General features: G+C 46.0%; 1 protein-coding gene across 1 annotated transcript; it reads left to right on the top strand.

Moving 5' to 3' along the window:
• The first annotated feature begins 47 nt into the window (after positions 1 to 47).
• Positions 48 to 23,773, top strand: gcat (glycine C-acetyltransferase). Its single transcript, XM_073033481.1, has 9 exons — positions 48 to 282; positions 5,538 to 5,668; positions 6,399 to 6,500; positions 9,491 to 9,637; positions 13,468 to 13,622; positions 14,602 to 14,684; positions 17,456 to 17,627; positions 20,478 to 20,599; positions 23,386 to 23,773. The coding sequence occupies exons 1-9, from the start codon at positions 90 to 92 to the stop codon at positions 23,535 to 23,537; spliced, it is 1,257 nt and encodes a 418-aa protein (XP_072889582.1). The 5' UTR covers positions 48 to 89; the 3' UTR covers positions 23,538 to 23,773.
• Positions 23,774 to 23,986: the final 213 nt, after the last annotated feature.

Genomic DNA, 23,986 nt, shown 5'->3' with positions numbered 1-23,986 from the left:
ACGCCCATCTCGGTGATTGGATGTCGGTCACCCGCCCCCCCGATGATGACATTAGTCCCGCCCCTCCTGGCCTGGGTCTCGCCGTTGTCATGTTGTCGCCTCGGGTTTTGGTTTGTGCTCGCCGGCTCTCCGGGATCGGCCGGGCCGGCAGTGCCCTGGCGCAGCTCAACACGGTGCTGGAGACCGAGCTGGAGCGCATCCGCGGGGCGGGCACCTGGAAGAGCGAGCGGATCATCACCTCCCGGCAAGGGCCGCGCATCAAGGTGCAGGGCAGCGAGGGAGGTAGGCCCGACCTGCAGGGGGGAGCGGGCGTTTGGGACGGTGGGCGAGGCTCGGAGAGGGGGCGTTGGGTTTGCGGGTCTGGGTACCGGGGAGAGGAAGGTAAAATGTTCTGTAGGTCTGGGGCCGCTTCTTTTCAGGCCCCGGGGCTGGAGGCCGATTGTTGGTCACGTTGTGAAGGTCTTGGGTTGGGATTTGGGGTTGCAGAGCCCCGAGGCCAGGACAGAAGGTCCGGGGAGAGTATGTGGGTAAACTGTTGTCGGGTGGGCATTACAGACAGGAGTACTGCCCCTCCTGGGTCTTGGGTTCTGGTTCCATTTGATGGAGCTGAATCATCACCATACAGGGGACCCTGCTGGATATCTCACAGGCTGAAGATAACTTGCTTTGCATAGCTCCTTTCAGTGTGCTGTGGCTCGATGATCGAGGTGTCTAGGTTCTGGAGTGGAGGTGCTATTGGTGAAACAGCTTCTCATTAGCTCCACTCCGCAGTGGGAGATGCATCACCGAGGAGAGAAGGGTTAGGGCAGGGATTCCCAACCTGGGGTCCCCAGACCCCTTGCCTGATGGGGTGTTAATTTCTTGATACAGGAGACTGCAGGTGCTGGATTCTGAAGCAACACATAAAACTCAGTAGGTCCAGCAGAATCAATGCAGGGAAATGGACAGTTGACATTTCAGCTCAAGGGCCTTCACCTAGACTGGGATTTCCCAACCATTTTTATGCCATGGACGCCTACCATAATAGAGGGTGCTAATAGAGGGTGCTAATAGAGGGTGTTGCTGAATGGAGCACTTGGTGGCTGGTATGGTGCAGGTCAGGGGAGGGTTTGGATGGAGGCTGACATAGAGCACATTAGAATACAGGCTGTCCTAGGCTACCAACAGCCAACTTATAGACATTTCTACTGAAGAAGGAGCTCCCCTAATGCTATAAAATATAAAAGTTTTAATATGCATTTGTTCCTACAAACAGCAGGTGCAGTTTCTGCTATGTCTACTTTTAGTCATTTTTCTTTCTTATCAGTCCTGCGTGCCTTTGATGCCACTCCCTCCCTCTCTCTCCCTCCCTCTCCCTCCCTCTCCCTCCCTCTCCCTCCCTCTCCCCTCCCTCTCCCTCCCCCCCTCCCTCTCTCTCTCTCTCTCTCTCTCTCTCTCTCTCTCTCTCTCTCTCTCTCTCTCTCTCTCTCTCCTCTCTCTCTCTCTCTCTCTCTCTCTCTCTCTCTCTCTCTATATATATCTATATATATATATATATATATATATACCATATTCAGTGATTTTTGTGTTTCCTGAATTACCGACAAGCTGACCGATGGACGTCTGTAAGTACAGGACCTGTTCGTTCCTGGGGAGTCGGGAGTCAGAAGCAGAGGATGTGATCGGGAACTAGGGATGTAGGAAGCTAGAATTTGTTGAATGTGTGTTATGTGATATGCCTACAGCTGTATATTGGAATATGAAGTAAATGTTTCATACCTGCTGCCCTGTCCTCTAATCTACCTGTCAGTAGGAACATTTCACATGTCCATCGAAGTGCCCAGCATAGTTTACTGTTTATGTTCCTGTGTTTCATTCCTCCATCTTTCCAATCCCTCATTTAAATCTCTCCCTTTGCACCTGCATTCCGAATCTCCACTTTCTGTCGGGAAGCAATTTCCACAATTTTATTCTGTTCAAACAGCATAGCTAGATTACATGAATACTGTTCCTCCTCGTGTCCAGTTTTCACTGGTTCCATTCCTGTACAGTGCCCTTTCCAAATTGCCGTTTGTTCATGGACCCATTTGTTCTCAGAATTAGAATTGGGTTTATTGCCACCGGCATATGTCATGATGTTGTTATGCGTCTGCAGTACATTGCAATATGTAAAACTGTAAATTACAGTAAGAATGTGTGTGTATGTAATTATACACACCCACTAACAAAGGAACCTCAGCTATGCTTTCATTTTATTCTAGTAACCATTCTGGACTGGTTAAGAAACCTGATTAACGGGTACTGACTAGACAGGTTTGTAGTAGTTCATTTGGGTCTATACTTCTGCAGGAACAATACAACTATAGAAGCATGTTAAGTACAAAAAGTTTAAAAAGTTTGTAAACAGGTGGTTATGCAAACATGTAAACAAGTGTAAAGGAACCTAAAACTACAAGGGAAAAAAACCCCACAATAAAACATCTCTCTAGATTCTAATCCAACAATAGGGTGTATTCAGCTTTCCAAAAGACATTTGACAATGTGATGCACATGAGGCCGGTACCTAAGTTGTGAGCCTGAGGTATGGGAGCGCGTGTGTTAGCGTGGTTTCTAAATTGTTTGTCTCGTAGAAAACAGAATTGGATTTAGCGGGTCCACCATTAGCAGTCTGAGAAGGCTTGGTTTGTCACTGAAGAATCTTGCAAACTTCTACAGATGTATGGTGGAGCACTTTCTGACTGATTGCATCCCCACCTAGCATGGGAGCTCCAGTGCACAGGATCACAAGATGGGCACAAACCTCCCCACCATCGAGGACATCTTCAAAATGTTCAAAGTTTAAAGTAAATTTATTACTATGTCACCATGTACAACCCTGAGGCTTTCGGGCATACTCAATAAATCCATAGAGTAATAACATAATAGAATCAATGAAAGACTGCGCCTACTTGGGTGTTCAACCAGATTGCAAAAGACAACAAACTTTGCAAATACAAAAAGAAAGAAATAATAATAAATAATAAGCACTAAATATTGGTAACATGAGATGAAGAATCTTTGAGGTGAGTCCATTTGTCTGGGAACATTTCAATGATGAGGCAAGTGAAATTATCCCCTTTGGTTCAAGAGCCTAATGGTTGATGGATAGTAACTGTTCCTGAAGCTGGTGGTGTGAGTCCTGAGGCTCCTGTACCACCTTCCTGATGGCAGCAGCGAGAAGACAGCATGACCTGGTGGTGGGGGGCCCTGATGCTGCTTTCCTGCGACAGTATTCCATGTAGATGTGCTCAGTGATGGGGAGGGCTTTACCTGTGATGGATTGGGCCGTATCCACTACTTTTTGTAGGATTTTCTGTTCAAGGGCATTGTTATTACCGTACCATGCTGTGATGTGGCCAGTCAATATACTCTCCACTACACATCTATAGAAGTTTATCAAAGTTTTAGATGTCATGCCGAATCTGCACAAACTCCTAAGGAAGTAGAGGTATGGCAATACTTCCTTTGTAATTTCACTTGTGAGCAAGGCCCAGGACTGGTCCTCTAAAATAGTAACACCGAGGAATTTAAAGTTGCTGACCCTCTCCACCTCTGACCCTGTGGCGAAGTGGCTCACGGAACTCTCGTTTCCTCTTCCTGAAGCCAATAATCAGCTCCTTGGTCTGCTGATGTTCAGTAAAAGGTTGTTGTTAAGGCACCACTCGGCCAGATTTTCAGTCTCATCACCATCAATTGATGTCTCAGAACGGGACATCCATCATTGAGGATATTCAGCAACCAGGACATGCCCCTCTTCTCATTACTGCCATTAAGGACGAGGTACAGGAGCTTGAAGACCCACACACTCAATGTTTTAGGAGCAGCTTCTCTTCTGGCATCAGATTTCTGAACAGTTCATGAACACTACCTCACTATTCATCTTTCACATTAATTTATTTTTATTGTAACTTATAGCAATATCGTCTCACGTTGTACTGCTTCCACAAAGCAACAATTTTCATGACACGTCAGTGATAGTAAACCTGGTTCTGACTCTTTTCAGGCTGAAGGGATGTAACGTAAGAGGATCCCAGGGCCAGCTCTTGGCCTCAGTTGTTCAGTGTTTGCGTAAGAGGAGGAAGGAAGTGTGAGGTTTCCAGGTTTGTTAATGAAATGGAAATGCGTGACATCGTGAGACTGAAGCAGGGTATAGATAGATCAGGTTAAAACCTGGCAAGTAGAACTGAATGTGCATGACCCTACACTTCATTGAGAGGAATCGAAAGGCAGATTATTATCCTGTTTGTACTCTTTTCCATTGAGTGAAGTTCAAAGGGGTCTAGGAGTTCTGGTGCATGAATCGCAAAATATTAACGGGCAAGTCCAACAGTAGCTAAGAAGGGAACTGGCCTGTATGGAAAGGGAAAACACACACAAAATGTGGTGGAACACATCAGGCCAGGCAGCATCTATAAGGAGAAGCACTGTCGACGTTTCGGGCCGAGACCCTTCGTCAGGACCCGAAACGTCGACAGTGCTTCCCCCTATAGATGCTGCCTGGCCTGCTGTGTTCCACCAGCATCTTGTGTGTGTTGTTTGAATTTCCAGCATCTGCAGATTTCCTCGTGTATGGAAAGGGGTTGGATTTCAAGGATGGTGAGGTTTTGCTAGTTGTACAGGGCATTGGTGAGACCACATTTGGACAATTTTCGCCCCCTTCCCTACGAAAGGATATGGTAGCGTTGGAGGTAGTCCAGGAAAGATTCATCAAGCTAATTCCTGGAATGAGTAGGTTGCCAAATCAAAAGAAGTTAGACAGTCTGGGTCCTTGTTCCTACAGGATTTGAAGAGTGAGGGGTGATCTTATTCAAACATCCCAGATCCTAAGAGGGTTTGACAGGTTTGGTGTTGAGAAGTTCTCTCTTGCAGGGAGATTCATGAACAGGAAGGAAATTTAAAACTGAGAGGTGCAGGAATGTCTTCTCTAGAGAGGGTAGTGAATTTCTGGAATTCTCTTCCCGAGGGTGGTGAAGGTCAGATTATTCAATATATTTAAAAGGGAGATGGATAAATATTGGCAAGATAATGGAATGGAAGCTTACAGAGAACTGGCACGGAAAAGGGGTTGAGGCCAGCATAGGTCAGCCATGGTCATGTTGAAAGATGGGCTAGGCTCGAGGGGCTCCCACTCCTACGTATTTGCTTGTTCTTGCATTCTTGCCTAGGTTGAGGGGTTGTCAGGGAGCAGTAGTTATAGAGGGCTAGCAGTTATTGAGGGCAGTGCTTGTTGAATAGTCAGTGGGTGGGGAGGGGGTAATAGCAAGGGGCAGCAGTTGTAGGTGCGTATATATAATGGCTAATTATCTGTAGCTGTGATTGGTGGGAGATGAAGAGGTCCCAGTGTTATAAGCAAAGCTCTGGCATTTGGGAAGGTCACAGAGGGCAGACCCTGTTGGTTCCTTGAACTGAAACACACTCAGATGGGGGATTGTGGTGACAGAACCCCCAGGGAATGATCAGACAGTGTTCTCTTGTGTGCCCACCATTAATCACCGGTTCCAATTGCTCTTCTTCCATAGCGATTCTGAATTTCTGTGCGAACAACTACCTGGGCCTTTCCAGCCACCCTGCAGTGATACAGGCAGGAATCGAAGCCCTGCATGAGTACGGAGCCGGTCTAAGTTCAGTCCGATTCATCTGTGGCACTCAGGTTAGTCCAAGAGATTGTTAGCATTTAGTGACATTATTGGACCTAACTGCACAGTCCCAATGTCATGATCAACCCAGTGCAAGCCTTCCAGTCCACCAGTACTGAGCTGAGTGATCTGAAGTTCTTAATCTGGCCCTTGTTGTTGGAAATCACCAGATCAGCATCACCCTGCAAGGTGTCATGTCACTCCAACCTTTCAGCTTTGATGTGTGTGTGTGTGTGTGTGTGTGTGTGTGTGTGTGTGTGTGTGTGTGTGTGTGTGTGTGTGTGTGTGTGTGTGTGTGTGTGTGTGTGTGTGTGTGTGTGTGTGTGTGTGTGTGTGTGTGTGCACCCTCTTGTCTCACCCATCTAGGACACACCTCCCTTTCTCCTTCTCTCATTCCCCTTCTGTCAAGGCATCTCTCCTTTTCTTCCAATCTTGGACACTTCCCAGATTCCCCCTTTCCCTTCCTATCCACCCCAGACATTCATCTGCTTCCCTCCCCATCACCTCCTCCCACCCTTTACCTATTCCTTTCCTTCCCTACAACTTTACCATTCCAAATTCTCCCCTTTCCTCCCTCTTTGTCCCACTTTCAACATGGATGCCCATTCCCCTTGCGTCTCCCACGACAGAAATCCAGTGCACAACCTGCAAAGCAGGAATTTGGGGAATCTTTTCACCAGAGGAAGAATAAAGGTGGAGAGAGAACTAACCATTCTCCCTCTGTCTCTGTGTTTCTATCCCTAGAACTTGCATAAGAACCTCGAGGCCAAGATTGCTAAGTTTCACAAGCGGGAAGATGCCATTCTCTATGCTAGCTGCTTTGATGCCAATGCTGGGATTTTTGAGGTGAAGTATATACCGTCTAAATATGCTATTTTACGCTGAAACCTTTTGTGTGATATCATCTACTGAAGAGTGAGTTTTCTGCTTCTCTGAGGTCTGTTCAGAGAAATATGTGATCGGAAACTGAGGCAAATTATAGCGCCACAGGGAACCGTACTCTCTCCGGTCCTGTTCACCCTGTACACATCTGACTTCCAATATAACTCGGAGTCCTGCCATGTGCAGAAGTTCGCTGATGACACGGCCATAGTGGGGTGTGTCAGGAATGGACAGGAGGAGGAGTATAGGAAACTGATACAGGACTTTGTGATATGGTGCAACTCAAACTACCTGCGTCTCAATGTCACCAAGACCAAGGAGATGGTGGTGGACTTTAGGAGATCTAGGCCTCATATGGAGCCAGTGATCATTAATGGAGAATGTGTGGAGCAGGTTAAGACCTACAAGTATCTGGGAGTACAGTTGGACGAGAAGCTAGACTGGACTGCCAACACAGATGCCTTGTGCAGGAAGGCACAGAGTCGACTGTACTTCCTTAGAAGGTTGGCGTCATTCAATGTCTGCAGTGAGATGCTGAAGATGTTCTATAGGTCAGTTGTTGAGAGCGCCCTCTTCTTTGTGGTGGCGTGTTGGGGAGGAAGCATTAAGAAGAAGGACGCCTCACGTCTTAATAAGCTGATAAGGAAGGCGGGCTCTGTCGTGGGCAAAGTACTGGAGAGTTTAACATCGGTAGCTGAGCGAAGGGCGCTGAGTAGGCTACGGTCAATTATGGAAAACCCTGAACATCCTCTACATAGCACCATCCAGAGACAGAGAAGCAGTTTCAGCGACAGGTTACTGTCGATGCAATGCTCCTCAGACAGGATGAAGAGGTCAATACTCCCCAATGCCATTAGGCTTTACAATTCAACTGCCAGGACTTAAGAACTTTTTTTAAAGCTATTATTAATGCTTTTTGAGTTAGTGATTTAGATGCATATCATATTATTACTGAGTTAAGTATTGTATGTAATGAGTTTTTGCTACAACAAGTGTATGGGACATTGGAAAAAATGTTGAATTTCCCCATGGGGATGAATAAAGTATCTATCTATCTATCTATCTATCTATCTATCTCTAAGTCAACTCCTGGGGTGGATTTATTTTCAGTTGTGCAGGTTGGACACATTCTATCCTAGAACATGGCAATCAGTTGGGTTTGCATGCATCTGAAGTGCAATAGCAGCTGAGCAAACCAACTGAGACACTGAAAACTAACTTAGTTCTCACCTCTTTTGTTTTTTCCCCCATTCTGGCAAAGGGTCTGCAACCTGAAATGTCATCTCTGTTTCTGTTCCCACAGAGTATTTCCCACTACCTGCTGAGTATTTCAAGCATGTTCTGTTTTAGTTTTAAAACTAACTTGTTTTTCTCTCTATCACAATCCTCACAGAGGATCCTGGCCTAAAACATTAATTGCTTCTCCCTCCTTAGATGCTGCCTGACCCGAGTATCTCCAGGTGTTTCTGGATTTGAGACGGAGAAGCTGCCTGTACATGTCCCTGTGCAGGACAGTGCCTAGTGAACTCATTATCCCTACTTGAAGCCCCATGCTACTTCATCTTGTGCAGATATTTGATTAGAACATAGAACATAAAACCGCTCGGTATAGGCCCTTTGGCCCTTGTATTGTGCTGACCTTTCAACTTTAAGATCAATCTAATCCTTCCCTTCCACATAGCCCAATTTCATGTGCCTATCTAAGAGTCTCTTAAATGTCCCTATTATTGTTATTTATTATTATTATTATTATTATTATTATTATTATCGTATTATTATTCAGATACAGCATGCAATAGGCCCTGCTAGCCCTTTGAGCCACACTACCCAACGACTACTGACTTAACCCTGGCCTAATCACGGGACAATTTACAATGGCAATTAACCTACCAATCAGTATGTCATTGGACTGTGGGAGGAAACCCACGTAGTCATGGGGATAATGTACAATCTCCTTGCAGGCAACGGTGGGAGTTGTACCCGGTTCACTGGAATTGTAAAGCGTTGTGTTAACCACTACGCTACCGTGTGTGCCCATATAACTTACCATAAAATCAATCTAATGCTTCCCTCCCACATAGCTCTCCATTTTTTTTCGTTTGTGTGCCTCTTTGAAAGTCTCTTAAATGTTTCCAGTATGTCTGCATCTACCACCATCGTGGCAGTGCGTTCCACTGATTGTTCTGTCCCTGACGGCCTCTCTGATATTAACCACGTTCATTGATAACCTGTAGTGTCAAAGTGAGCCATGTCTTGCGGCAAGTGGGCAGGTAACTAGTTAATATTTTTAAGTTAACTGGCGTACAGAATAACAATGCAGGGATGGCAGAAGATGAGAACAGTTCCTGTTGAGTGACAGATTTCTATGATCGTTCATCTGAAAGAGCAGAAGCAGATTCAGTAAGTACCTACAAATGGGAATTGAATTTGTATTGCTGGGAGTAAAAGGGATCCCAGTGTTATTGAGAACTGATAATTGCTCTTCCAGTCTATTGTTCATTTACATTCTAATCCTGTTTTAGGTGTAATTACAGAATTTTGAAAAATGAGGTGGTTGGACTTCTTCAAACATACATTAACCTCATCCTGGGATTGTAATCTTTTACTTTTATTCGCTTTAACGGTATAACTTCAGTGGTTACAGAGCTTATAAAAAGCATCACCCATCAAGTCCTGTGGGATCTCCTTCCTTGAGAAACATACCCTTTGAGAGCTGGAGCTGTGCGTGTCGGCAGTCGGAATCTTGCCCACTCAGCTGCGGTGTGGGTTGTTGCAACTGACTGTTGGGCAAAGCTCAGTTTTGAAAGAGTGAGTGAGTGAGTGAGTGAGTGAGTGAGTGAGTGAGTGTGTGTGTGTGTGTGTGTGTGTGTGAGAGAGAGATGTGGCATACAGTTGATGACAGTGTTGAATTAAGCCTAACACAAGCTCCCCTTCTGTCCTCTTGCCTCTTGCAGGCCCTGTTGACTCCTGACGATGCGATTTTCTCCGATGAGCTGAACCATGCCTCAATCATCGATGGGGTCAGGCTGTGCAAGGCCAACAAGTACCGCTACAAGCACCTGGACCTCAGCGACCTAGAGGCCAAGCTGAAGGAAGCTCAGGTTTGCATGTACTGGGTGGCACAGCGGGTAGTGCAGCTGTCCGACAGCTCCCGTGCCCGGGTTTTATTCTGACTTTCTGCATGGTGTTATGTGACTGTGCATTACCCCCAGTGCTCTAGTTTGGGCAGGCATCATGGTTAGCACAGACCCTGTGGGCTGAAGGACCTATTCCTGCACTGTACTGTAACATGTTCTAGATGCATGTCTGTGGAACAAGTGGTGACAAATGAACCACTTAGTTTCGATATATCACGTTCATGTTTACAGATAGTTGAAGGTGCTGATACAGGTGGAATGTGTACAGGAATGTTTTTGGTGTGGCATACAGGCACAAGGTAGCTGTGCTCCACGTTTAGACATTATTAGGCACTTTGAGGATGATGCCAAGGCTGTAGAAAAGATAAAAACATTAGCTCTATTTGTCATATGTACATTGAAACATACAGTGAAATGCATCATCTGCGTCAAATCAAATTGGCGAGGATTGTGCTGGGCAGCCCGAAGGTGTCGACAGACTTCCGGCGCCAACATAGCATGCCTGCAATGTACTAACCCTAACTGTGGAACGTGGGAGGGAACTGGAGCTCCCAGAGGAAACCCACACAGACACAGTGTGAGCATACAAACTCCTTACAGAGAGTGCAGGGAAGATTTACCTGAAAGAGGGAATTGACTTTCAAGGGAAAAAACTGGATAAGTTTCTTGTGTTAAACACTTTTGACAGGGTTAATGGAGGGCAGGAGTTGGGGGTGGGGTAGTGGATAGTTGTGAACTTGCCTGAAAAGGAGATGCAAGATGAGTCAAGGGACCTCTCATCCTTGTACTGCTGCTAGATTTCTGACAAACCCAGCCTGCGAAATAAGTCATCATCAGGAGACGCCTTATTGAGTTCACTGCTGTTGCAAACAGGAAATCAGCATACCACAAGGGGACTTAGCAACAGCAAGTTATTGCCGGCCACTTGGATGAGTTCCTGGTGCCAGATTCTAAGTCTAATTAACCTCCTGCAGCTCATAATGTGGCACCCTGGCTAGAACAGACATACAGAGAACAAAATGGGCCCTTCAGCCCATTCAGTCCGTGCCAGCCACCACCACCAATTCTTCCCCCCCCCCCACCATGCACTAGGGGCAGCTTGCAGTGGTTCACTATCCTACCAGCCTGCACCTGAGGCCTGATTGAACCTCTGGAACTTCAGGCAGCAGCTCGACTGGCTGTCCATTGAGCGATCCCCTCAAGCTCATACAGACATGGGACTTGTGTTCTTACAACATTTATAATGGATAAACGCACCCATCTTACTTGGATTTCTTCTCCTGTTTTGCAGTGACTCCGACAGAATCATATTTCTTATCAATAACATACAGTACGTCTTGAAATTTGTTTTGCGACAGCAGTACAGTGCAAGACATAAAAGTTTTTATATTAAAAAGATAAATTATAGTACAAAAGGCAGACATTGAGGTGGTTGGCGACTGTACAGAAATCTGATGGTGGAGGGGAAGAAGCTGTTCCTAAAAAGTTGAGAGTAAGTCTTTGGGCTCCTGTATCTCCTCCCTGATGGTAATGGTGTGATGAGGGAATTTCCTGGATGATTCGTTCATTATGTGCCACGTTGTATGACATGGGTGATCATGGTCTTTCCGTGACCACGATTGTTCTTGGCAAACTTTTCTACAGAAGTGGTTTGCCATTGCCCCCTTCTGGGCAGTGTCTTTACTGGACAGGCAACTCTTCAGAGATTGTCTGTCTGGCATCAGTGGTGGCATAACCAGGACTTGTGATCTGCACCGGCTACTCATACGACCCTCCACCACCTGCTCCGATAGCTTCACGTGACCCTGATCTGGGTGGGCGGAATGGAGGGCTAAGCAGGTGCTACACCTTGCCTAAGGGTGACCTGCAGGCTAGCGGAGGGAAGGAGCACCTTACACCTCCTTTGGTAGCTCTACCCCACCACCCTGGATGGTGAAGATCTTTTAATGATGGATACCACCTTCTTGAGGCACCACCTCTTAAAGATGCCCTCAGTAGCAGGGAGGGTTGTGCCCATGATGGAACTGGCCAAGTCTACAACCCTCTGCGGCCTCATGCGAGTTTGCACATTAAGGCTCTCTACCAGGCTGTGATTCAACCAGTCAAAGTTCAAAGTGCATATGTTACCATATACACATTGGCATTCAATTTCTTGGAAGGCTTTACAAGAAAAAATGCATTGGAATAGAATTTTGCAAATAAACTATACATAAACAAAATTTGATAAAAGCCATTTGCACACGAAGATGAGCGGTGCAAATAAAAGTAACACTGAGAATATGCGCTGTAGAGAGTCCTGGAAAGTGGTTGTTGAATCAGTCAGAATGCTCGCTGCGGTACATTTACCAACAGTTACCTGGTTGTAAGCCCCATCGCTATGTCTCAGTGCTTCTCCCAAGGCTGCTACCCAGCCGCAAGATGTGGCTCCAACGTGCTGTACAGTATTCATGATGGTTGCGAGGTCCCTACGGATGTGACTGCTGTCTGGGGAAGTTAACTTGAGTGCACTAGTGAGGACAATACCAGAGAGCTGATGCTGCAAGAGACCACCCTGTAGAGGATGGGAGCCCACTGATTTTCCTCCTAAGCTGATGGCAGTATGAGCATCAATTCTAGAAGTTCAGGAAGGCACCAGAACAGTGTAGAATAATTTCTAGCCATACGCATGTTGCTGGGATTTGAGGACCCAAGTTATAGGGAAAGGTTAAATAGGTTGGGACTTCCTTCCCTGGAGTGTAGGAGAATAAGGAAAGATTTGACAGAGGTGTACAAAATTATGAGGGGTATGGATAATATCAAGTAGGCTTTTTCCACTGTGGTTGGGTGAGACTAGAACTAGATGTCATGGGTTAAGGGTGAAAGGTGAAATGTTTAAGGGGACATGAGGGAGAGCTGCTTCAATCAGGGGATGGTGAGACGTGGAATAAGCTGCCAGTGGAAATGGGAGCTTGATGGCCAACATGAATTCAGTGGGCAAAGGGCTTGTTTCCCTTCTATGACTCTACTTTTGTTTTAAACCGTGTTCCACTCTGTCTTAGAGCTCCATGTTACTCTGTAAGGAACCCAAGGTTGTTGGTTCCATCTCATTGCGACCTTTGCCCAGAACTCCTGACCCGATCTGTCTTCCCTGCCCTTTCATCATTTCCTCTGTGAATAGTTTTGTTGCTCAGAGTCTTAACAATGGCATTGAAACTAAAAAGGGTGAGGAAAGATTAATGAGTAAAACCACACCTGAAGCATCTTGTATTTCAGGAAACTTGGGGGTGAGGTCTGGAGTAAATGAAGGAAACACGTGATGAAGGCTTTAAGTTAGCACTTCGAGGAGGTTGAGATTCAAAGGAAGTTTCTGCTTGTAGGAGCACCATTATCAGTGAGTGTAAAGTATAAATCCAGCTGGGAGTTCAGGAGAAATTTCTTTACCCAAGGAATTGTGAAGGAGTGGAATAGGTTTGCATTTACACGGTGTCCTTAGGATCTAAGTTGCTTATCCAGGTACACATTAAATATGAAGAGTTTCTGCCTCCTTTGCCCCTCCAGAACCCCACTTCAGGTGAAAATTTTCCTCTACACTCTAATCTTTTGCCTATTAATTACAATCAATTAAAGCAAGCAAAATGATGTCAAGTTGCTACCAGAAGGTCTGAGTAATGTACCCATTTACAGGGGAGCCGAGTGTAGGCGCAGGAGAGGTGCGTGTGGTGCGATGTCGAGGGGTAGGCAGCTGTGTGTGGATCAGGAGTGCTTGGCCCAGTTGAGTTGAATGACCTGTTTCCATACTGTAAACTCTCTTCCAGAAATACCGGATCCGGCTGATTGTTACGGATGGGGTTTTCTCTATGGATGGTGATGTGGCTCCTCTTAAAGAGATATGTGACCTGTCAGAGAAGTACAACGCCTTGGTCTTCATTGATGAATGTCATGCCACTGGGTTCTTAGGACCCAATGGACGGTACGGAGCCCTGCCACGTGGCAAGCCATTTGCAGATGGGGAGGAGTGGGTTAGGTGTTTGATGTGCCTTAATGTAATTAACTTAAGCTAGTGTACTGTACCGGCCTGAATGTGGCCATTGGGAAAAGAGGGAGGGGGGGGAGAAATGTTAAAGCCAGCGTAATTTCCCCAACAACAGAGAAAGTTTATATTGGGGGTTATTTACCCCCCACCCCCCAGCACCTCCTCTAAATAATGGTAATGTCTTCGTTGGTCAAGGATACTGGCTGGTGTCTTTAATACTGATACATATGACTCGAGTGGGGTTGTGGAAAACTTCAGTCGTGTTATACTGGGGTCGTCATGGGAACAGGCCAGAAAGCAGTACCCTAACCCGACTGTCCAAGGAATCCTTAATCTTCTCCCTCACACAGAAAACTTGCTACACTGAAGAAAGCCATTGGCATTATCAGGTCTGGACTTAATCACCAAAGACAATAGAATCATAGAGCTATACAGGATGGAAATTCATCCATGCTGACCAAGATGGCTAACTAAACTAGTGCCATTTGCCTGCAGGTGGAACATATCTCGCAATGCCTTTCCTATCAATGTATCTCTTGAAGTGCCTTTTAAAGCATTATCATTGTAGCCACTTCCAATATCACCCCTGACATCTCATTCCATATACCAGCCACTCCCTGTGTGGAAAACTTCCCCTTGAGTCCCCTTCAAATCTACCCCTCTCACCTTAAATCTGCCCTCCAGTTTTGGACTCCTTCCCTCCCTGAGAAAAGTCTGTGACCATTCACCTTATCTATCCTAATGTCTTTGTAAACGTCCTCAAAGTAAATGTGTTCTGTTTCCATCTCTGTAGCATACATCCCATCCACTTTCCCACCACTGCTCCAGTTTCACAACATCAATCAGAAATTCAGATGCTTCTAGTAAACTAAGAGCAGTGTGACTGAGTGAAATTTTGTTCTGTTTTCTGTGACAGGGGCACTGATGAGCTGCTGGGAGTGATGGAACGGGTTCACATCGTCAACTCCACTCTTGGGAAGGCACTGGGTGGAGCAGCAGGTGGGTGCCTGGGCCAGGGACAGAACTGAAAAGCAGAGGCATTGTGTTATAAATTAATTTCCGACCATGGTGAGATCATGCGGAATACTGCGTGTATCTAGCCTCTGATGATATCGAGGAGCTGGAAAAGATGCAAGAAGGGTTCATCAGCATTCTGCCATTTCTAAGTCTAAACCTATTGAAACTAATCATGTGGGCTGGAGCTATCTGATCAGCTAAGCATGGTTGAACTCTTCAAGACAGAATTTGACAAAGAGGTAGGAAAGTAAATAATTATTCACCAGTCCAATAGTGGCTTCTCAATAGTGGTACAAATTTTCTTTATCACAGGGAGTGGTACAGGCACCTACACAGATTTATTTAAGGAGATTACCAGATATGGATGCCAGGGAGGAAGGAATAGAAGGCTATTCTGATGGGGTGAGCTAGAGGGTGGGCAGGGCATGAAGACAGTTGGGTGGGTGGGGACAGATGGTGCAACACCAGCATTGACCGGCTGTACTCAGCAGCCTCTCTCTAAGCTCCAATTCCTCCATAAATGGGGCCCCACCCACCTGCTCTCCGATTCAATACCACGGTGTCTCATCCTTTTATCTCAGCCCCAAGGTATTCTGCAGATGCTAAAAATATTAAGCAACACATACAAAATGCTGGAGGAACTCTGCAGGTCAGACAGCATCTATGGAGGGGAATAAACGGTCAACGTTTCAAACCGGGCTTCTGTAGGTTCCCCCACCATAGTTGCTGCCTGACCTGTTGAGTTTTATGTGTATTGCAAAACCACTTTATTAACCCCAAGTTCAACACGTCTCTTAAAATGCAACTATCAGTCAAACTCTGGAATATACTGAGCTTCTGGGGCGCTACCACTGATTACTGCTCACTAGGAGAAGAAATTACTCACTTTGGTTCTGAATGGCTGACCCCATATTATAAACACCCAGCCAGATGAAGTATCATCATGCACCCGTGGAAATTTGTAGACTTAAGTGTGATCTGCTTAATCTTTCCTCATGGGACAAGACTCCATCCCAGAATTCCTTCCTTGCACTCCTGTATCACAAGTGTATTCTCTCTGAAGAAAGACCAGACCTATACAAGTTATTCCATCCATGGTCTCACCGGAGTCCATTGCAATTGGAGCATGATTTTGTTCCTCATGTGAAATCCTTTAGCAGTAAGGATAATATACAGTTCAACTTCCTAGTCCCCTGTTCTACCTGCAGGTTAACTTTCAGTGTGCATGTGAGGACACCCAGTCCCTCTGACTGAAACCTCTCACCATTTAAAAATATCCTTCTTTTCTATTTTTTTTCCTGAAAGTGGATAACCTCACATTTTCAGAACTGCTGTGTCCGGGTGGGCATCTGTTAGTTTTTGTGTGTGTGTGTGTGTGTGTGTGTGTGGGGGGGGGGGGGGTTGTGAGTTTTGTCCCTTTTTCTTTTTCGTACAGCTGTGGGGGGGTTTGATGGTTGAGGACTTCTTTTCTTTCAACAACTTCCATGGTTGTTCTGTATTTTGTGGCTATCTGGAGAAGATGAATCTCAGAGTTGTATTCTGCGTACATACTTTGATAGTAAAGTGAACCTTTGAACGTACTAGACCATAGAATGGTACAACATAGTACAGGCCCTGTAATGTTGTGCAGATTCTTTAACCTACCTCCACGATCAATCTAACTGTCTAACACTGTCCTCCATTTTACTTCCTTTTGTTTCCATTCCTTTTCCTTTCCATTTCTATTCTTTCTCAAGTCAAGTTGCTTTTATTGTCATTTCGACCATAACTGCTGGTACGGTACACGGTAAAAACGAGACAACGTTTTTCAGGACCCTGGTGCTACATGAACAATACAAAAACTACACTGAACTTTCTGCCACAGTCCTCGCCCGTTCAACCTGGTCAATCTGTGTGATGTCATGGGGAGTGGTAAATTTGTCCTCTGTCAGCCTGTCATTTCTGCCTTTGAATGTCACCTGGTTGCCATGCCACTGTAGTTAGTGTGTACACAGAACATCCCAGTGCTGTCGCTAGTGCTGTTAGCCAGTGGAATTAGATCCAGTGCGTGTCACAGATCCAGTGGCCAACACCGGCTCTTTCCCTCCCCCTCCCATGCAGTTTTCATCAACAGAGCAGTTCCCAACTCTGCTCTGCTGGCAGAGGTAAATTCTGCTGGGTAACTGGGGTAAAAGTCTTGTACGTTCAGAACATGGACTCCTGCACCTGCCCTAAGCTATTCCCATGCAGCGTTTGCTGCACTCTGTTACTGAATGGCAGCTGGAACGTCGTTACCAACTGATTCTGGCTGGTGAGCATTCACACCTTGTCTTCCCCCTTTCTGGGACAGTCCCACCAGGCCGAGGAGCAGCAGACAGCAGGCTGTACGTGGTCCCGCTACCACAGGGAACTGCGAGGAGCTTCTTTGTGCTGGTGTGAATGACTAGGTCTTTTTGGCTTCACTCATGCTTGTGCTAGGGATTGCAGTCAACGGACATGGATTTAAAATGAAGAACAAAGTAACTTTGCTTGGAAAATGAGAATTTGCTTTGTTGCTTTTAGTTTGGGTTTGTAATGCATTGCATAAAAGGGCAGAGAAAGGGCAAAATTAGCTTTCAAAAGAAAATAAGGAAATACAGCTGCTTATAGGGCAGATGCTTGCAGATGAGAGGGACTAGTCTGGAGAATTCTCAGACTGGTCATTGGATTAGTGAGTTGAGAGTCCTATTGTTGTGGCTGCATCATGACCTGAACCATTCCCTTTTTTTTTGAAGGTGGATACACCACAGGGCCCAAGGCTGTTGTTGACCTGCTGCGTCAGCGCTCCCGGCCTTACCTCTTCTCCAACAGTCTGCCCCCTCCTGTGGTTGGATGTGCCTCCAAAGCTCTGGACCTCCTGATGGACAGTAACACCATTGCCCAAACCATGGCATCAAAGACCAAGCGGTAAGTTGGTCATGCCAGGATATTTGTTTGTGATTCCTGCAGGTGAAAGGAAGACTCTTATTCCCGGATAAATCTGGTTTCCTAACTCTTCTGTCCTGCAGATGGATTGGGTGGGGGTTTGGGGGAGCAGGCGAGTGCCGGTGAGGGAGGGAAAATCACTCAATGGTTGGAGAGTGGGCTGGATCAGCAATGAGAAGCTGGACAGACTGTAGTGTTTAAAACTAGAACTAGGCATTCAGAGCGAGATCAGAAAGGAAGATTTGCACAACGGACGGTGGAATTGGGGTAGTTTCCGTCCCTTTCTACAACACTCCTCAAAAAGCTGCTGAGTCTGGAGATCAAACAACGTAACTAACATTCAAGATATTTCTGTTTTGGGGACGCAGAACCAGTCTAGGTGGCTGATGTTCATCAGAGATCACTGGAACCTACTGAAAGGCAGAAGAGACCCTGAGGTTCCGGATGTGTCTGTCTGAAGACCACGTTCAACGTCCTTGACTCTGCGCAGGCAGGCTCAGTAGTTGGTTGATTTTATTTAAAATAAATTTGCTGGGTCTATTCTCTCTCATCCTTTAAGGAAATGCTGCCTTGCCCGGTGTGGATATTAAGAGATACCATGTGCCCTCCAGCCTATCTGTGAGATGCTGTTTGTTCACCTTTGTGTTGCCTTTCCCTGAGGCCAGTCAGTAATTAACACTGAGGGGAGAGATAAATAGATCAATTAGTTGATCAGTCCGACCACCCCACTAGCCTCTGTGTCTAGTACGTAATTCTCTGTAACTTCTTCCATCTCCGACGGGATCCCATCACCAAGCACATCTTTCCACACTTTCCCTCTTTCTGCTTTCCACAGGGATTTCTCCTTGCGCGACTCCCTTGTCCACTCGTCCCTCCCCATTGATCTCCCTCCTGGAACTTACCCTTGCAAGCAGAGCAAGTGCCACACCTGCCCCTACACCCCCTCCCACTACCCTTCAGAGCCCCGATAGTCCTTCCAGGTGAGGCAACACTTCACCTGTGCGTCTGTTTGGGTCATCCCGGTGTGGCTTCCTGTATATCGGTCAGACCTGACGTAGACTTCGCTGAGCACCTTCTCTCTGTCCACCAGAAAAAGTGTAATCTTCCAGTGGCCACCCATTTCAATTCTACTTCCTATTCCCATTCTGACATGTCAGTCCATGGCTGCCTCTACTGCCACAATGAGATTGCACTCAAGTTGGAGGAGCAACACCTTGTATTCCTTCTGGGTAGCCTCCATGAACACTGATTTCTCAAACTTGTGCTCATTTGCCCCCTGCCCCCACCTTCACCATTCCCCATTCCTGCTTCCCTCTGTCATATTATCTCCTCACCTGTCCATCACTTCCTTCTGTTGCCTCTCCCCTTCCCTTTCTTCCATGGTTTTTTATCCTCTCCTATCAGATTCCCCCTCCTCCAGCCTTGATCTCTTTCACCAATCAACTTCCGAGCTCTTTACTTCATCCCTCCCCTCTCCCAGTTTCACCTATCACCTGCCACCTTGTACTACTTCCTGTCCTCCCCCGTATTCTTACCCTGACTTCTCCCCTTCCTTTCCATTCCTGATGAAGATTCTCAGCCCAGAACATCGACTGTTTACTCTTTTACATAGATGCTGCCTGACCTGCTGAGTTCCTCTAACATTTTGTGTGCTTTGGTTTTCCAGCATCTGCAGATTTTCTCATGTTTCTGATCAGCCTCTGGTACAGCCCCTTGTGTATTAATCGATCTCTGCTTTCCTGCTGAGTCCATATGCAGTTTAATTGCTGCTTCCCACCCAGTAAGCTTGTTCATTTATTCACTGCCTTCTCTGTAACATTGCCCAGCTGCTCGATTCCTCATTCATGTTGTCTATAGAGTTCATGAACCAGCATTGGCAGTCTGCCTTCCCTCCAGAGCACTCTGTAGGTTATTTGCACTGAAGTCCTGCCATACAGGTTTGATTCACACTCAAACAGCAGCCCTGCTTTCGCTAGCCTTTTTAACACCTTTGCCCTGTTATTTAAACTCAGTCTTCATCCTGAGTGTAAATTCTTAATCCACCTCTAGTGGTGTGCTCCTGAGCTACATCCTTTGAAGGTTTGGCAGGTTGCTTGCAAAAGGGGCAGGGGGAGAGCAGGGAACTGGGGACTGCTGTAGAGATGAGCATTTGTTCTGTCACAGACGGACTGCTGGTTGCTCAGCAAGGGTGGAGCAGTCCGGTTATGAAATAATTCATGCTTAACACAGTTCATCGCTTTTTTTATTTTTTCAATTTAGAGATACACGTGGTAACAGGCCACGAAGCCCGCACTGCCCAATTACACCCATGTAATCAATTAACCTACAAACCCATTCATCTTTGGAATGTGGAAACCTGCACAGACACAGGGAGAATGTACAAACTTCTCCCAGGCAGTGGCGGGAATTGAACTCTGGTCACTGGCTCTCTAAAACGTTCAGCTAACCCGTTATGCTACCGTACCGCTCCGCACATTGGGCACAAGTGTAGTTCTGTGTTTAGTGATTGGGCTTATCAATGTTTCCATCTGTTCATTACATGCTGTGAGCCCACGCATTTGGTTGAGTGACTGACTAGCCCACACACACCCATGTACTGTAGTGTCAAGGAACACATTTAAAAGAATCCCAGTTGTTCTCTCTCTGAGTAAAGTCCATCAGCTCCTCAACCTTGCTCTGCCATTTTTAATTACATCTACCTAGCTTGGATCTGTAACATTTTAAACCTTACATTCTAACTTTGACCCAGGAGGATACCAAGGGTGATTGGGAGGGGGAGAGGCGGCAGGCTTACACCTTTCTCACTGGATTTTGATTGGCTGTTTTGAACAGGTTCCGCAGTCAGATGACAGCTGCAGGGTTCACCATTGGTGGAGCAGACCATCCCATCTGCCCAGTGATGCTGGGCGATGCCCGGCTGGCATCAGCTATAGCAGAGGACATGCTGAAACGGGGTAAGTCGCATAGTGTGGGCTCCATCCCCTGCTTTTGTTCCTGTCTGGATACCGAACACCCTCTTCCTGTAGAGTTAATCACTTCTATTGTTTTGTGGACCAGTGCCCAGCTGTCAAAGTGATGTTCCATGCATTCCCATTGACCACCAAGCTGCTTCTGTCTCAATACAGAATGGAAGCAGAAAGAGCCTACTCTGTCCGTTAAGCTTCCCCGCCATTCTTATCTACCCGGGGGCCTAAATCCCCTTCACCAACTCCATTCCCTGAACTTTTCCCACTTTTTTAGCCTCCACACCTCTGGATAGCGAAGTCCAGAGATTTCCCATCCTCCACAGGAAGAAATGTCCACACACCTCTGTTGTAAGTGACTGCCTCCTTAGCTTGAACCTATGTCCCCTGTGAACCAGTGCCATCTCAGTGGGGCTGGTCATTGTAGGATTGTAGGTGATGACCTATGAAAATCTGGGATCTCCCTGTTCCCCAGTCTGCCTGATTCAGCCGAGCATGGTCTCCCTTGGGGCCCATTCCATGTGGCTTCCTGACAGTGAAGCTGTCCTTCACCGTCCCTCGCCTCCGAGTAAGAAGGCTGTGGCCAACTTCGGAGACCTAGGTGTGCAAACCTGGCAGGTCCCTCAGTGCAGTACCCAGGGTGTGCTGCACTGTCAGCCTTGATATTAAACTTCAGGAGTAATCCCAGGGAGCCAGGCTAATGAGAGTTTTCAGACCCCAATCAGTGTGGATCAGGCACATTATATCCTCCACAGGTGTACCACAAGGCTGCGTGCTGCCTGCTTGCTGTTTACTTATGACTGTGAGGCTAAGCTCAGCTCAAATGCCATATTTAAATTTGCTGACGATACCACTGTTGTTAGCAGAGTCAAAGGTGGTGAAGAATCGGCATATAGGAGAGAAACTAAAAATCTGTTTGAATGGTGCCATAGTGACAACCTCTCTTTCAATGTCAGCAAAACCGAAGAGCTGGTTATTGACTACAGGAGCAGGAAACTGGAGGTCCATGTGTCACATTACATTCGGGCATTATCATTATCAGAGTATCTGTCTTGGAAGCAGTATATGCCATCTCAAAAAAGGCAGGGCAGCACCTCTACTTTCTTAGAAGTTTTCGCATATTTGGCATACTGTCTAAAACTTTGACAAACTTGCGTAAATGCGTGGTGGTGAGTATCCTGACTCCTGATGAAGGGTCTCGGCCCGAAACGTTGACTATTCGTTTCCACGGATGCTGCCTGACCTGCTGAGTTCCTCCAGGTGTTGTGCGTTTTAAGTATCCTGACTGGTTGCACCAATGCTGAAGAATTGAATACCCTACATAAAAGTGGTGGGTATCTCTGGCAAAGCCCTCCTCATTATTGAGCACGTACAAGGAGCCCTGCCACAAGAAAGGAACCCCACCATCCAGGCAACACTCTCTTCTCACTGCCACCATCAGGAAGGAGGTACAGAAGCCTTAGGTTCAAGAACAGTTATTACCCTTCAACCATCAGGCACCTGAACCAGTGTGGATAACTTCACTCACCTCAACACCAAGTTGACTCCCAGCAACCTATGGACTCACTTTCAAGTACTTAACATCTCAGGTTCTCCATCTTATTTGTTTGTTTATTATTATTGTTTTTCAGTATTTGCACAATTTGTCTTTTGCATATTGGTTGGTTGTAAGTCTTAGCGTATAGTTTTTCAGTTGTATTTCTTTGTTCTAAATGTCTGCAAGGAATTGAATCTCAGGGTAGTATATGGTGACGTGTACTTTGATAAATTTACTTCAGACTTTTTAAACTTTGAGCTGTTCAGTTAATTCCACTGAAACAATTACCACAGTTTTGTGGTTCAGTTGAATGTCTTGCATCACCAGCAATGATCGTTAAACAACTCTTTAGATAAATGCACCATTTTCTTTCAATTTGACTTGATCTTTTCCAGCTCTGTTGTTATTTTGTACCACTGGCACGTGAAGATTCCCCGTTTATACAACCTTTCTCTGTTCACTTTTTTAGGAACCCTCCCTGCAAACTGCTGCAGCAAGGCTAACTTGCATCACTCAGTTGTATTAAGCACAGTAAATGCTTGCAACAGTTAGCAGGTCAGGCAACATCTGTGGAAAGAAAGCTGGCTAATGCTTGAGTGAGATACTTTGTCAGAAATGCAGAGCAAGTGATTTGGTGGGGGCATTTACGTGAACTGTTACCTTTTAGAGATATCCCCTTTGTTCTACCCAACCCTCTCAACCTCCGCTACTGAAAACTAATTTCCTTTCTCTCATTCCTTTTTCTGACTATGGCCTCCACACCTGAAATGTTAATGGTTTCTCATTCCACAGTTGCTGCCTGACCTTTTGAGTGTTTCCTGTATGTTCTGCTTTTATTTGGAGCTCCAGCATCTGCTGTGTTTTTGATTTTCATTCACTGAGTCAGCTCCCTGTTGGCTGATTTGTCTTTCCATCAGGGCCTTGAATTCCAGGATTTCAGCAGGGTTGTTGGATGTGGCCTCCCAGACTAGAGTGGGAGTTAAATCCACTCCTTTGGTTTGTTTTGAATCGAGTGGGCTTCTGTACTTCAGAGACTGAAGGATAGATTAACCAGGTTAGCTAGACCGTTCCGCTGAGTCAACCCCATTCTGGCTGATCAGAATTTTCCAGCAAAGATTCAGCTGATTTTATCCTGTACAGCAGGACTTGATGACGTGCACTCTGTAATTATCAGGAAATATTTCCCTAACCAGGATCTGTTAATCCAATCTAATATTTACCCTGTCTTCCCTTTCCTTAGGAATATACGTGATTGGCTTCAGCTACCCTGTGGTGCCCAAAGACAAAGCACGAATCCGTGTGCAGATCTCTGCATCCCACAGCGATGAGGATATCGACCAATGTGTGCAGGCCTTCCTCGAAGTCGGACGCAAACACGGAGTGATTCAGTGAAAGGCATTTGAAGTGCAAACCATCCGCGCCAATTTTGTGGGTGACGTGAAGGGCGTTGATAAGATTAGTTGTCCTTCCACTCTAGAGAAAAAAATTCTGAGCATGATTTTCCAGACAATTCAATTCAAGGTTTACTGTCTGATTTTTAACCCTGCTTTTGTCAGGGTGTATCAGACTAGTGAGAAGCAAGTTCCTTTTGTGATTGCATTTGAAAATAGAGTATTGCAATTATTTCATTGATTGGTCTAGACTTGTTCTATTCACTCACATCCCAACCTCCTGAGTATATGGGAACATGAGGTCCTGCAGATGTTAGAAGTCCAGAGCAAAACGCACAGCGCTGCTGGAGGAACTCAGCAGATCGGGCATGATCAATGGAACAGAATAAACAGTCGTTTAATGTTTCAGACTGAGACCATTCATCAGATTCTCAGCCTGAAACGTCGACT

This window comes from Hemitrygon akajei, chromosome 31 (genome assembly GCF_048418815.1).
Source record: "Hemitrygon akajei chromosome 31, sHemAka1.3, whole genome shotgun sequence".
Taxonomy (NCBI): Eukaryota; Metazoa; Chordata; class Chondrichthyes; order Myliobatiformes; family Dasyatidae; genus Hemitrygon; species Hemitrygon akajei.
Note: the sequence above shows the minus strand (reverse complement) of the source record. Positions and strands in the feature narration are given on the sequence as shown.

What these genes read in the sequence shown, in the direction of transcription:
- gcat (XM_073033481.1), top strand. Translation starts at nt 90, where the DNA reads ATGTTGTCGCCTCGGGTTTTGGTTTGTGCTCGCCGGCTCTCCGGGATC. An exon ending in GATTCATCTGTGGCACTCAG is followed by an intron (nt 5,669 to 6,398) that starts GTTAGTCCAAGA and finishes TTCTATCCCTAG; the next exon opens with AACTTGCATAAGAACCTCGA. An exon ending in CCAATGCTGGGATTTTTGAG is followed by an intron (nt 6,501 to 9,490) that starts GTGAAGTATATA and finishes TGCCTCTTGCAG; the next exon opens with GCCCTGTTGACTCCTGACGA.